The following is a 14825-nucleotide window of genomic DNA, read 5'->3' on the forward strand; positions in this document are numbered from 1 at the left end:
GCTAGACTTGGTTACACTCGAGTAGATCTTCACTCATATCCAATTAGACCTAAAGTGGATGATAGGAGTCCCACAACGATGATCCGAATTATTAGATATGATTTATTATATTAAAATTATTGACATAACAAAAATCATATGAGTGGGAGACCCCTACCTACCCATCAAATAGTCAAAAAAATAGACAAGTCTAAATAACACTAGATTATATATATTCTTTGATTACTTGATACATAAGTTGAAGGTCTTTAAATCATATGATTTTTACTATGTAAGCAGTTTAAAAATAATATATCATATCTGATAGCTTGAATTATTGATGTGAGATCTCTACCATCTAATTTGTATTGTCCATATGTAAGTGAAAATCCAATTGAATGTAACCAAGTCCAGCTCTCCCTCTATATATTGCATAACAAAAGTAAATGAAATAACCATACAAATCATAAAACTCTAAACAAATATTAGATCCAATGGTTCACGTTTAACCCACAAATCCATCACTTCGTACCTATATATTAAATTCTCAATGATAGCTATTATTAAATTATAAAGAATAGTATTTTTATCATATTTTTCAGTTGCAAACCTCTCATTGTCTCCGCAGATGAAGTAGTTTTAACAGAAAAATGGATCATTTCATCTTCCTCTTTCACTAGTAGCCTCTCTTTTTTTTTTCTTTTCAAACTATGTTTTGTTTTGTTATCAAAGGCTAAACTTCTAATAGTAAAAAGTTTTATTTGATCACATGGAATCCACTTATTTTGGGATTTATAATTATCTCGCATGGGTGCCCTAGTTATGAACATATCTTCTGCACGTGCAACACACGTGCCGGAAAACTACTAGACCACAAAACCCCACGCACCCGGTGACGCACAATTTTAGTTTGTGGTGAAAAATACTCGGTGCACGTCCTCGTATTATATCCCCCTGCTAACCGCACTCGGTTTCGCACCCACCCTTCGCTGTTCCCCTTCCCACCTCTCCCCTCCACCCATACCCTAATTTGGCGACTCCTCGTCCCAAGGTTAGTTTTTTCCCCAAGAAATCTAATATTTAGTAGAAACCCTCTTGGTTCGCCCGGTCGATTCCGCTTCAAAGGTCTTCTCGAAGGTTTCCACCTCCGATTCTTAAGTCTGTAGATTTTACTGATAGAGTTTTCCTTTTTTTCGATTTTTTTTTGAACCAAGAATTTGTTTTTGTGCCTTCCGTTGGAAGATTTTATGACTAGAATTTTATGGGCTAGATACGTATTTGGGTTTTTTCCTCCCAGTTTCGTCCTGTTCTTTGGTAGATAGAAGATTGCTTTTTCTTCTTCTTTTTCTTTGAAATATACGTTTTTAGGAAAAGTGTTATTTTGTTAAATCTTCTTGATTTTATTAGTCCCTGTATTTAATTAAAAATATAGCTCTTCTGCGTTGGGGGAACTATATTCAGTATTAGCTCATTATGTAAAATGATGGAATGGTTGCTGTAGATTAAGATGGCTCTTGCAAGTTTTCAATTTCAGACCGTGTTTATCTTGAGAAAGTTATGAACATAAAATGTTATGCCTATTGGAGTAGTTATGTGACAATTATTCCTTTTTTTTGGCTAGAATTTCTGGGGATAATTTTCAGCTGAGGGTGTTTTTGTCCCTAGAAAGAGGGAAAAAGAAAAGGAGGCACACATAAATGATGAGTTTCTGCCAGGAATAGCTTTGGAATTGTTTTGCCTGACATAAGAATGTTTAACCAGCATAGCTATTCCATGCTTGTGCTTGTTTTTATTAAGGGGCAGGGATGAGGTTTATGACAAGCCTATGCCTGCATCATTCCCAACCAAGGCTGATGATAGAAATTTTGCAATTCTTCTGATTGAACCTTGTTCATGATTTTCCCTTTGAGTACTGTTGACAAGTTGATTTGAATACTATTGGTATCATTACTCGCAATACCTCAAAGTGCTTCGAGTTTTTCATTCTTGCATTGATGATTATATTACAAGAGGAGTTTATTGATTCATCGCTAATTGTAAAGTCATGTGTTTCTAGTTATTATATTTAGTTGGGGGAATTTAATTTTAATGACTTTTGAAATTATAAATGCAGCTGCTTGCTGAATTCTATGTTTATCTGCCTCTCAATGTATGAATAGTTTGAAATTTGTTATGAACTAGTGTAGAACCTGTATGTCTTCTTCTTTTTTTCGGAAGTGTAAAATATTTCCATGACTCTAGATGTCAAATTCTGTATCCTCATTATTTGTTTCTTGCGTCCTAAACGTTGGTAATGGTTATCTTTTTGCTGGACTATGCTCTCTTGTTTTGAAAATGTAGGTGCTCTAGCGCACTTCTAAGAGATGACTGATACTTCTGTTGTGGCTAGTTCATCATGTGAGGAACCAAACAGTAACATGCAGAATGGGGATTGCAAAACAACTGGTGGAAATGATGATAGGACACCTCAAGTTGGAATGACATTTAGATCCTACGATGAAGTGTCAGAGTTTTATAGACAATATGGTCGACGTATAGGGTTTGATGTACGTTTAAAGAGGACGACCTTAAACAAAGCTGGACAATACTATACAGTGGAGTTCATGTGCTCTCGTGGTGGCAAGGGGAGAACAGATCCTAGCTACCTGGCCAGACCAACAGCAAAAACAAATTGTCAGGCTGCAATTCTCTTGAAGTTACATGGTGATGGATTATTACATGTGAAGAAAGTTAATCTTGAACACAACCATCCTGTTGATCCTTCTATGGTTAAGTTAAAGAAACATAAAAGGAAGATGTCCAGTGGTATGGGAGAGCATCATGAAGAGAATGAGAAGGAAGTCATACGAAGAATTAGGAGGTGTCAAACATCATTCCACGAAGTTGGTGCTGAGGGCTTAACTTCTGGTGAGGACTGTGAAGCTTTTAATAGAAGAAGACACTTGATGCTTCAAGTTGGAGATGCTGATGCTATGTATAAGTTTTTTATGCACATGCAGACACAAAATCCAAACTCTTTTTATTCAATAGATTTTGACGGTGAAGGTCGCTTAAGGAATCTACTTTGGGTTGATGCCATGTCAAGGGCAGCATATAAGTATTTTGGAGACGTTCTTTTGTTTGACACAACCTACTTGACAAATGACTATGATTTGCCTCTTGTTCTATTTCTTGGAGTAAATAATCATAGTCAACTAGTATTGCTTGGTTGTGGCTTGCTTTCAGATGAAACTGCTGAGACATACTTTTGGTTATTTAAGACATGGTTAGCTTGCATGTCAAGCCGTCCTCCAAATGCCCTAATCACAGACCAATGTGAGGCCATTAAAAATGCAGCTGCAAAAGTATTTCCAGGAGCTCGTCATCGTCTATGCCTTTGGCAAGTAATGAAAAGGATTTCAGAGACATTGAAGGGAAATGAAAGGTGCAAGGAAATCAAAAAGTCATTAGAGAAAGTAATATACAACTCTTATAGAGCTAATGAGTTTGAAGAGGACTGGATGAAAACCAGTGAAAAATATGGACTTAAAGATAATGATTGTCTCAATTGGTTGTATGAAAATCGACATTCTTGGGTCCCCCTTTATCTTAAAGATACATTTTGGGCTGGAATGTCCATGACCCGGCGTGGTCCCAGCATGTGTGCCTTTTTTGATGGATTTATATATTCTGGAACTTCCTTAAAGCAGTTTCTAAGCTTGTATGAGACTGCTTTACAAAGTAAATATGAAAAGGAAGCTCAAGCTGATTATGAGTCATTCAACAAGGGTCGGAACTTGGTCTCGAAATTTTACATGGAAGAGCAGCTGTTCGAGCTGTACACTCATAACATGTTCAAAGAATTCCAGGAGGAGCTGAAGACCACGATATATTGTAATGTTTCACTGGTCAAAGAGGATGGACCTGTCTCAACCTTTGAAATTAATGAATCTATTTTTCTGGAAGATGGCAGTGTTGCAGAGTATAAAGCTCTTGAAGTTATTTACAATTCAGAGGAACAAGAGATCCAATGTCTTTGTGGTTCTTTCCAATTTAGAGGTATTCTATGTAGGCATGCCTTATCTGTGTTTAAGTTACAGGTCTATGAGATTCCATCTCGGTACATCGTTGATCGCTGGAGGAAGGATGTTAAGCTTTTACATGCTTTGGTTCAGTCCTCCAATGATTCAGTAGCCAACAACCGATTGGAACGTTATAATAATTTAGTTATTCGCTGCTTTCAACTTGTTGAGGTAGGAATGACATCCGATGATAGATACCGTCTAGCACTGAATTCAACAGGAGAGTTGGAGAAGTTTCTATTGAATAACAGCACCTCTGCAAATATGCAAGTTAAGATCGTGCCTTGTGAAACAAAGACAAATGAAAATGCTGAGAATCTTGCAGCGTCACAGCTGGGCACAATTGAGGGTGATAAGGTTCTAAATTCGTTACAAGGGAAGCGGAGAGGTCGACCACCAAAGAAAAGGAAAGAATCCGATATAGATGCTTCATCCTTATCAGATAAGAAAACGGTACTTGAAGGCTGAAACAAATTGCTTGAATTATTTCCAGTGTTACGTTAATTTCAGTCTCAGATATTTTGTTTCTCAAAATTGTATGCACAGAATGATTTGAGAACCTTGTGTATTGAAAGTCAGAGTGAGAGGCTTCTAGTTGCTTCTCCTACTTTGCATCCTGGCTCCATTATTGGTGCACAAGAAAGCTTGATGCTAATGGTAAATAAAATGTTCAGTTTTCGTTATTTTTAGTTTTGATATTATAACCATGATGGCTGTAATTGCTTGTTCTGCATGATCCTGTAGCATGATTATAGTAGTTATGAAAAGTTTTATCATGTAGTTCTCAAATAGATTATAATTTTATAAAATTCCTCTTAGTACTCTTGTTGTTCTTATAAGTCATGGATCTGTTAATGTAATGCAGGGAGAAGTAAGCCCAAATGATTTCTCACTCGGTAGTCATTATGACAGACAAGTGAACCATCAACATCAACATGGCAGTCAATCAAGAATTTTTTCGAGTGACTTGTTACAGGTTTTTTTTTTCTTTTGTTTTATCCTTCTATATTCTCTTCCTTTGGCAAAAATGACCAAGTGTCGCATCCTTTGGCATGTGATTGTGTTATCTTAATGAACTGTCCATGTTTTTCAGTTAGCTCTAACAACTTAATAGCTCTAACAACTTAATAGCTCATGTTTGTCATTAATTAATTCTTATATTAACAGGGTCAATTTGCCCAAACAGTTGAAAATCAATCAAGGATGCAGTGGATCTATCCACATATGCTGCAGGTTTGTATTTAAGTTGCCTTCCTGTTACTTTTTATTTTTTCAATTTTCTAGTGGTAGCTCATGTTTCGGTATTAGGAATTTTCCTTGCAATGTGACTTTAATATGATTGTACACTGATCTGGTTGATGTGATCAAGAAGCAGGAAGCTCAATTACAGAAGGCAGCTCCTGATCAAACAACTGGGTAGAGGAGGAGGCATCCAATTACAAAATTGAAGATGTCATAGTGATGTCTATGTTTATGTATACTCTCAATAGTTGTTCCTTGAGATTCTTGCCTGTTAAAAGCATGATGTATTCCTAAGTATGGGTTCATCATGGCATCACCTAATGAAACATATTCAGGTAATTTTCCCCTTTACAGAACTTCATGTTGATCTTCTAATATTGTTGAATTTATTTATGTTCCTGATTGTTGCTTATAACACTTCTGAAAGATTGAAAGGTGCTTTTAATAGGTTTATCTAGCATCTTTTGTATTGTTGTGTGTATCCTGACTTTCAAAATATGGATGTGTTAGACATGTTGCATTTAAAAGTAATAATTATAGCAAGCACACCATAGGACAGCAGTTCTTGCTAAATGAATGTTTGTATCTTTTCTTTAGATTTTTAGATGTTTATCAATGTTCTCAATCAGGGACTTATGAATCTAATCCTTTACTCCTCCCTCTCAATCTCTGTGTGTGCATGAATTCTCATACACACATAAATAAGTAGATTCACGTATTCACTGAAAACAGGTGTGTATGTATGTGGTTGTGTGTAATTTATATACATATATGGGTATGGTTAAATAGACACAAGGTGTTCCGATAGGACTTTATATCCACCCTCGATCGTAAAATGAAAAATTTAAACCAGTGGATCCGACTTACCTATATGCAAAAAATTCATGTGTTAAAGAGACTCCTTTACCATGCATCAAGTAGCCTAAAAAGAGTCCCTTTTATCATGCCATTGGAACTATATATTTGAGGCTACTTGTTGCGTGGGCTATTGGTCTCAAAAACATTAGTTTTTGTAAGGTTGTTTTTTTATGTTGTGTAATAATTGTACCCATATATTGATAGGGTCAGGATCAGGTTACACTTGGTGTAACTCTATAAGAATTACACCTTTTTCGAGTTGGATAGGGGGGTCCTACATTAATGATTCGAGCCATTGGATATGGTTTACTATCTTTAAACTGCTTATACACGAAAAAAAAATGTGATTTCAATATCCCTGGCCTATTGGTCGAGTGGTCAAAAAAACATATATTATTTTATGTTATTTAAATTGTCTGATTTTTAATTACTTGATGTATAGGTTAGGGGTCTTCAATCACATAATTTTTGGTATGTAAGCAGTTGTCCAATTCAAAAAAGATATAACTTGAACCTCACCCATATATGTATACACACATACATACATATGTGTGTGGGGGGGAAGAGATCAGAAAATTAAATTTTCCAGACAACTCATTCTTTAACAGGCCAGTGAGCTGGATAAACTAGTGTCTTGTATCACAAGAGACCCTTTACGGCCATATATTTATCTGCTACATATTGCTTAGGCAGTTTATCTTGAGATACTTATTACATGATCTGGCAGGTCTCGGCCATTGAAAAGGTTAAAACTGGAGCTCAAGGAAGACACATCAAGGTAATCCTTGAGGGCAATCAAGGTTTTAAAGCTAGTATTAGAACCACTTGCCTTCTCCCAGATAACTGCAAGTTTTCCTTGGGTGTCTGAATCCACCTTAGGAGAATTAAGTTTCACTCTAGAAGCTTGTCATTGCCAAAAAAAATTTCTGGTAAAATCTCTGACCATGATAAAGATTTTTTCAGTTTTAAATGTAAAAATTGTGAATTGCATGAGATGCTGCAGGTCATAGAAACTTTAGGGGAGCGTGTCAATATCTGGATTCCAGGGAACATGTTTCTACTGCACATACAACTTCAAAGAACCAACTAAAGCTCGGGGGATGGATCATAGAGGCTGGTGACAATTTTATATCTTGGGGGCCTTGTTCAGGATATGAGATATGTTTCTTGTATATTTGTGGAAGCAACTCTGTCCTATAATTCTTTGGAGTGGGAAGTAGTAGTTCAACTTTGAGGTTTGTACTGATGCACTTGAAGATATTAAGGATATCCACAGTCACAATATTCGGGAGAAACGCCTGATTCTGTTGTTGCTATCTGTGATCATGTTTCTAGAGAATTTAACTACTTGACTGACTGGTTAATTAACTATTGCTGCTAATTACTGCGTCTCAGCTGTGCTTGTCTTTTGTATTTGTCAGGCCTTAAAATTTGGATAATACAGGAAATGCTAGGTTGTAAGGACCCCAATACTCTTTGCATGTGATAATGCATTTATGCTGTGTTTACCTCAGATTTCCCCCCAAAAGAGGTGGTGAGCAAGAAAAATTGGAAGCACCGTGATAGCAAAACTTCCCACAACAATATTGTTTATTGACAGAGGTGTTGCATTTTTCTTTTATTGATCCCTGCAATCTGTATCCCCAACCTTAGAGCCAGGTTGCCCAACTTTTAATTCCTACCCTCAGGGAAGAAGCGCAATAGTGGCAAGGGGTGATTTTTTTTCAGATGAACATTGCAGGACTTACAGCTCCACACTAGCCTTCTCTGATGGTTTTGATGTTAGATGGTTTATGAACCTTGATCTCAGGTTTGCAAATCACAGTCATGAATCCTCTGTTAATTGGCATTAGATGCTTTCATTTAGGACTAAGATCAGACACCATTTTAATGCATCTTTTCTTCTTTTTTTTTTGTCTCTTCTCCGTGGTTGGAACCTATTTGAGGAGCATGGTCATGGAGACTATGGAGCCCAGCTGAATATTAGTGGACTAATTATTGTGACTATGAAAAAGGATTGCATGTGTGATATTTCCCAATGCTGTGCAGATTCTTTTGCACCAGATATATGTCAAGGAACTAGAGCAGGTTTTGCTTTAAAGTTGGAAGAAGTAATGATTATTGAATATATTTACCTCCGAAGAAAATCTTTAAGCTGTTGTTTTATTTAAAGATGGGAAGGTTAGCTCACAAATTCACAGCTATTATTCTTGCATCACCTATAATATCTCAGTGTCGTTGAAAATGTGTTTGTAAAACCAAGGGGAGATCCAGACATACTTACAACTTGTAGGATAAGTAAATTGTGAAAAAAAAAATTATAAGACTGTTGGAACTGCTACTTGCTAAATTTTGAGAACTTAAACACTCATGGCCGCTCAAATAAAATATCTCGGAATGATTTGTGGGAGCTTTCAATGGTTTTCCACGCACCTACCAGAAATTCCTTGTTTATTTTGATAATTCTATTTGTGATCTTGCTTCCTGAACTTCTTATATCCAGCATTTCTGCTTTCTTGAACTCATCTCAGTATGGCTTACTTGGAGTTTCAGTAAGCTATGTTCTGAATTCAGCAAATCCAAAATTTTTCAACAGCTTCCACCTAAACTAACTTGTAACAATAGCAGCATGGGGGTTCGAATGCTTGAATGATCTGAAAAAGTGGTGAAACTTGACAGGTCAAGAAAAAAAAAAGGTCAAAGAAAGATCCCTCTTATATTCAAAATCAATCTGTCTGTGTATTGGATACAGGCTAAGCTTATCCAACCAACCAAACTTTGTGAAACATACTTCAGCTTTATGAATTTCTACAACTGAAGATCATAAAGATTTGACACTCCAAGAACTAGATGGGTGACCGGTATCCAGACAGCCACGACCTCAGTTTATTCTAATTGAGAAGCAGTAATGAAATTTTTTTATAGATTCCAAGATTTTTCCAATAATATATAAATCGAGATACGGGAATCTCAACTAGTGTAATAGATACAATTCTAACTATCATATTAAAAAACTTTTTGAATATTTTACAATTTAAATTTTAGGAGAAAATTTTGATTGATTTATTAGTATTGTATCGATCACATACCATATCCATAGATATTGGTCCAGATAATAGAACTTGAAAAATTATTTATATCATAATTTCATAAAGATCATTATCTCAGCTATAATAGAATACTAGATACTTTAAAGTGTTCGGCTGTTCTCCTGGAAACACAGGTGGGCCCACTTGTATTTGATTGCATCAACATCCTTAAATAAGTGGGGCCCATCCCCTCCCTTTTATGGGTGCCGGACTGGGGGTTACGGCGACCGGTCCATTCATCTCGAGCCATCCACCTCCTCCTCCTCCTCCTCTCCCCTCCCTCGCTCGCTCTCGCGCCGGCCCGCCTTGGACGACCCTAAAACCCTCTTCCCCCCACCCTTCTCGAATCCTCCCGGCCTCCAAAACCTTATTCAAATCCGTTCTAATCCGTTGATTCGCTCCTGCCGAATTTTTTGAATCCTCCAACAAGGATCGGAGGAAAAGGGAGGGCGGAATCGAAGAGAGCATGCGTCTCGCGCCGTGATCCGAACTCCGTGGTCAGATCTCTCCCCGTTCACATTTCCAGCTTTTGATTTCCGGAACTTAGGATTTCGCACCAGAAGACTCGATTTTTATTGATTTTTAAGAAATTAGGGTTTTCCTGCTTTTGAACTCATTCGCTAATTCTTGAGCTAGGATTTCTTTCTATGGAGTTGTGGGGTTTTTATAGGATATTCGGAGCCTAGACGCCTTTATGATGAGGACCGAATTGAATATGGAATCTGGTATCGTTTAGTCTAATATAAAATTTGATATCTTTTCCCCCTGATTTTAGATGAACTTTCTTGCGATCAATTGGTGGCTTTCAAGACTGTAACTCTGTAAAAGCCATCAATACTTCTGGTGATTATAGAATTGGCTGGTCGAGTACTTGTCGTGCTTGTATCGAGTTGTTGCAGTGTTGTGGATACAGTACTTTAGATAAATTAGATTACACTTGTTCAGCAATATATGTGACGTATTTGAGGGAAAAAAATGAATTAGGAATACTGAGTAAATTCTATTTGCTTCTTTCTTGAAGCTTGGATGCTCAGTTTTTGATTAGTAAAGCGTAATGTTTCATGCCAAGTACTATAAGTTTGTGAGGGGGTTATAATTTGATGTCATGGGTTCTCTTCTTTTTACAGGGAATGGCAGGTGATTCTGTAAGGGAAGTGCCACTTGATGTTGATACTGATATTAATGTAGGAAAGGACACGGAGCTGAATGGGAATAACATGTCACCTGCAGATGATAAAACATCTCAGGTATATATGGTATTCTGAGTTCTGTTGTGAAGTTTTGAAATTTTTCTTATGCAACCTTAATTGCTTACATAAATGTTGTTTGTTTCCTTTGTCAGGAGCTGCCAGATTTATCCCCCACTAAGGAATCCTTACTGGGTGAGGATAAAGAAGTTACTGTTGGATATAATGTTCGTGATGTTGAGAAAAAGGATAACGCTGAGCTTGAAGAGGATCATAAAGCAGTTGGAGGAGATGATAAGACACCTCAAGTTGGGATGGTTTTCAAATCTTATGATGAAGTTTCTAATTTCTATAAGCAATATGCTCTGCGTGTAGGCTTTGGAGTGGCTGTAAGAAAGTCTCAATTTACAAAATCTGGAGTATGTAGAAGGTTGATACTTGCATGTTCCAGGGCAGGCCGTGGACGACAAGATGCATGCTACCAAGCTAGACAGACTGCAAAAACAAACTGCCAGGCGATGATTGTATTGAAATTATGGGGTGATGGGTTGCTTCATTTGGCAGAAGCCAATCTTGAGCATAATCATCCATTAAGCCCGTCAACAGCACGTTTCTTGAGCTGTTATAAAAAAATGACAGATGCGATGGTAGAAGGACCTATTGCACAACCAAATGGACATCAGAACATTCAGTCTGAGAACAGAAACTCTAATGAGATAGGGCGATTGAAGCTTGCAGAAGGAGATGATGAATCTATTTGTCATTTTTTTGCAGGCATGCAGAACAAGAATCCAAATTTCTTTTATTTAATGGATTTGGACAAGCATGGTTATTTGAGGAATTTGTTTTGGTCTGATGCCAGATCTAGGGCAGCATATCAATACTTTGGCGATGTTGTTTCCTTTGATACAACGTACTTAACTGAAAAATATGATTTGCCTCTGGTTTTGTTCATTGGTATGAACCATCATGGACAATCGGTGCTGTTGGGATGTGGTTTAGTTTCGGATGAAACAATTGAGACCTATATTTGGTTGTTTAAGGCATTCCTAACATGTATGCTAGGGTGCTGTCCAAATGCTATAATCACTGACCATTGTATGGCCATTCAGGGTGCAGTTGCAGAGGTTTTTCCTGGAGTTAGACATCGTTTTTGCATGTTTCATATAATGAAAAAGATGCCAGAGGAATTGAAGGGTTTTGCAGACTTCAAAGCAGTCAAGAAGGCGGTAAAAAAAGCAGCATATGACTCTTTAAGAGTCAATGAGTTTGAAGAAGAATGGAAAAAAATAATCGAGGGACATGAACTTGAGGGTAATGAATGGCTTGACTCGTTATATGAAAATCGGAACATGTGGGTACCAGCTTATCTTAAAGATGCATTTTGGGCAGGAATGTCCATTTCTCAACGCGGTGAGACTGTACCTGCATTTTTTGATGGGTGTCTATATCCAAGAACTTCCTTGAAGCAGTTTCTCAGTAAATATGAGATGATCTTACAAAGTAAGTACAAAAAGGAGGCACAAGCAGACTCAGAGTCATTTCACAAGACCCCACTCACTATATCTAAATTTTATATGGAAGAACAACTTTCCAAATTGTACACTGTTAGCATGTTTAGGAAATTTCAGGATGAGCTAAAAGCCACTATGTATTGTGATGTTTCACCGATAAAGGTTGATGGATCACTCATTATGTTTGAAGTCAGAGAGTGTTCATATATGGAAGATGGTAAAAGGACAGAGAAGAAGGATCATGAGGTTCTTTATGATGCAGATAAATTTCAGGTGCAATGCATTTGTGGATCATTTCAGTTTAGGGGCATTTTATGTAGACATGCTCTATCCGTTTTTAAGTTACAACAAGTGTTTGAGATTCCATCTCATTACATTCTTGATCGTTGGAAAAAAGATTATAAGCGATTACATGCTCTTGCTCATCCTTCACATGACATGCTAGCTGATACTATCATGGAGCGCTATGATTATCTCTCCATGCGTTGTCTTCATCTTGCTGAGCTAGGGTTCGTATCTGACGATAGGTACCAGGTTACATTGAAGTTAATAAGAGAGGTGGAGAAGTCTCTTTTCGATAATGGCTCGTGCAGAGACAGGCAACCTATGCTGCTATCTCTTGAAAGTCAGTCAAATGAAAATGTCCAAAATCTTCTGGTACCCCGTCTGGGCATATCTGAGGGCAATAAGAATTCTAACTCTTCCCATGTGAAGCGGAGAGGTCGGCCACCGAAAAAAGGGAGAGAACCTCAAGTAGAGTTGTTAGTTCGATCAAGCAAGGAACAGGTACTTACAATGATAGACAGATGTGCCAATCATTCCTGATAAACATTATTGATTCAAATGGGTTTCTTTTCAATTGTATATGTCCAGGATTTTCTAAGATCATCATTAGTTGGCAATGAAAACAATGTGCTCCAATCTGCCCCACTTGCTTCGCATCTTGATGCTCATATAGGGACACAAGGAGGCATTGATCTAATGGTAGTGGTTTATGATACTCATGTTCTATCTCATATTTCTACGCCTCTTCTATCTGTTATATCTACCTTTTCACACTCTTTTTCTGTAATTTTGATTAGGAAGAAGTTACCCCAGATGACTTGTCATTTGGCAGTCATTTCAGCATCCATGTTAATCACCAGCATCATATGGGCAATCATACAAGACTGCAGTCAAGCAATTTACTGCAGGTGTGTAATTTAATTGTTTTAATATGTAATTGGATGTCTTGATTTTTCCTCTTTTTCACTACCTAATCACAGATTTTTTTTTGCTTTTGAACTGTGTTCAATATGCGAGATCACCCAATGAACTCTCTCTCTCTCTCTCTCTCTCTCTCTCTCTGTGTGTGTGTGTGTGTGTGTGTGTGTGTGTGTGTGTGTGTGTGTGAACTGCTCGAATATGTACCAAAAGGTGTTGGACATCTATATTCTCTTAATATGATGTTCGCAAACTGCAGGGTCAGTATGATCATCAAACAATTGGAAATCAGTCAAGGGTGCAGTGGATTTATCAACAGATGTTACAGGTTTTTTTTTTTCTTCCAGTTTTCAGCTTCCCATAATATCATTATTGCTAGCTGTTACGCTTCTTTATAAAATAAGATGATACCTGATGTCGAGTGTAAAGTTGTTCAGGGGTTTGATAAATGATAAAATTGCAGGACGATCAGATTGCAAATGCACATTCTGGCCGAAGGACTGGGTAGAAGATGAGGATGTAGGTTATGAAATGCAAACTCAGGTAAGCACACAAAATTACCTGCACACAGTTTACAGTCTCAGTATCAGATCCCATTCCCCATATTGAGTGTCTTTATGGTATATATCTCGGTACCTTCACCCAGTACGCGAGGGGTACCGATTCTTGGTGCACAGTCCGGTACAGCAAACTATGCATGCACATGCAAAGGCTTGGTAACAATATCTTTATGGAACACTATTATCTTCTGGTATGTTCCAGTAATTCATGGAGTATACTACTTTTGGCATCTAATCTAATAGACACAGGAATACCATATTCTGATAAAGTAGGCAGGTGAAAACAAAAATTGAGGACATATTCTAGAAATACAAGTAATTGTTTCCTGAATATGTTACTGCCAATTCTCTGTCAGCACTAATATTTTCCATGGCCTTGATCTGAAACTTCCCTACATATGCATGCACAATTTTCCTTTCCAACCAAAGTGTTTATCACAATTTAAATTAAAGACCAAGTTCACATGTTTGGCAGGTCTAAAGGCTGTGGAGGAAAAGATGGGAACATTCAACAAAGGTACTTAACAATGATTAATATGAAAACATCGCACGGATACTAGACCTGTCATGCCTGCTCGCTGATGGTGCTCAGCACCAGTAGTACACTTGACATTGCCAGCTTACTGATGTTGCTCAGCACCATGGTTGACCTCTAGCTCCTGAGGAGTCTGAATTGAACTTTGGATAATTTGGACACCAGTTGCCACTGGAAGATATAGCGGTAGATAATCTAACCAAGATAAAAATACAAGATAGAGGCTGCATTTTGCAATTGAAATATTCGATACGAACAGCAGCAGGAAGCTTTTGCATAGAAAATGCCTTTTTGTTTATGGAAATTCCTATTTGTTGATTTTGTTCAATCAACCTTACCTTCCTTTTTTTCTCCAAATATGTTAACGAGCCTTCCTCTGATTTTAGCTAGAATTGTTTATCATCGTGTCTTTGAAATAGCTTTTGTCAATGTGCATATGGATATATTTGTATATTTAATTTCCTTTTTGTGGAGTATTACTCATGAAACGCTGTATACTCTTTTATGGTTGAGTTCCAGCTGATTGGCAATGAAGTTGGATGGACAGACCCTAACCCAAAGATGGAAGGTAGGTCAAGTCAAATTGGGCTAGGGTTG

The 14825-nt window shown here is 37.4% G+C and overlaps 2 protein-coding genes across 5 annotated transcripts; both read left to right on the forward strand.

The window, feature by feature from the left end:
- The first annotated feature begins 902 nt into the window (after positions 1-902).
- On the forward strand, positions 903-7435 carry LOC103715054 (protein FAR1-RELATED SEQUENCE 6-like). The gene is made up of 7 exons (XM_089930216.1): positions 903-1030; positions 2369-4493; positions 4587-4697; positions 4906-5016; positions 5208-5273; positions 5410-5617; positions 6868-7435. Exons 2-6 carry the CDS (start codon positions 2397-2399, stop codon positions 5458-5460), a joined length of 2436 nt encoding a protein of 811 aa, XP_089786342.1. The 5' UTR covers positions 903-1030; positions 2369-2396; the 3' UTR covers positions 5461-5617; positions 6868-7435.
- Positions 7436-9430: 1995 nt separating this feature from the next.
- LOC103715097 (protein FAR1-RELATED SEQUENCE 6-like) lies at positions 9431-14716 on the forward strand. 4 transcript variants are annotated; one of them, XR_003387217.4, is made up of 9 exons: positions 9445-9726; positions 10357-10476; positions 10572-12716; positions 12804-12914; positions 13013-13123; positions 13393-13461; positions 13597-13676; positions 13780-13884; positions 14169-14308. XR_003387217.4 is itself a non-coding variant. In XM_008802625.5 (8 exons), the coding sequence occupies exons 2-7, from the start codon at positions 10360-10362 to the stop codon at positions 13639-13641; spliced, it is 2598 nt and encodes an 865-aa protein (XP_008800847.4). In that variant the 5' UTR covers positions 9431-9726; positions 10357-10359; the 3' UTR covers positions 13642-13676; positions 14169-14716. The 4 variants fall into 4 exon arrangements, 3 of the variants coding, with proteins under 3 accessions (XP_008800847.4, XP_088576337.2, XP_038989586.3); XM_008802625.5 differs by lacking the exon at positions 13780-13884 and having other exon boundaries at positions 9431-9726; positions 14169-14716; XM_088720211.2 differs by lacking the exon at positions 13780-13884 and having other exon boundaries at positions 9445-9723; positions 14169-14716.
- Positions 14717-14825: the final 109 nt, after the last annotated feature.

Source organism: Phoenix dactylifera, chromosome 4, assembly GCF_051530095.1.
Source record: "Phoenix dactylifera cultivar Ajwa chromosome 4, Ajwa_hap1_PhDact_Kaust_v1.1, whole genome shotgun sequence".
NCBI lineage: Eukaryota > Viridiplantae > Streptophyta > Magnoliopsida > Arecales > Arecaceae > Phoenix > Phoenix dactylifera.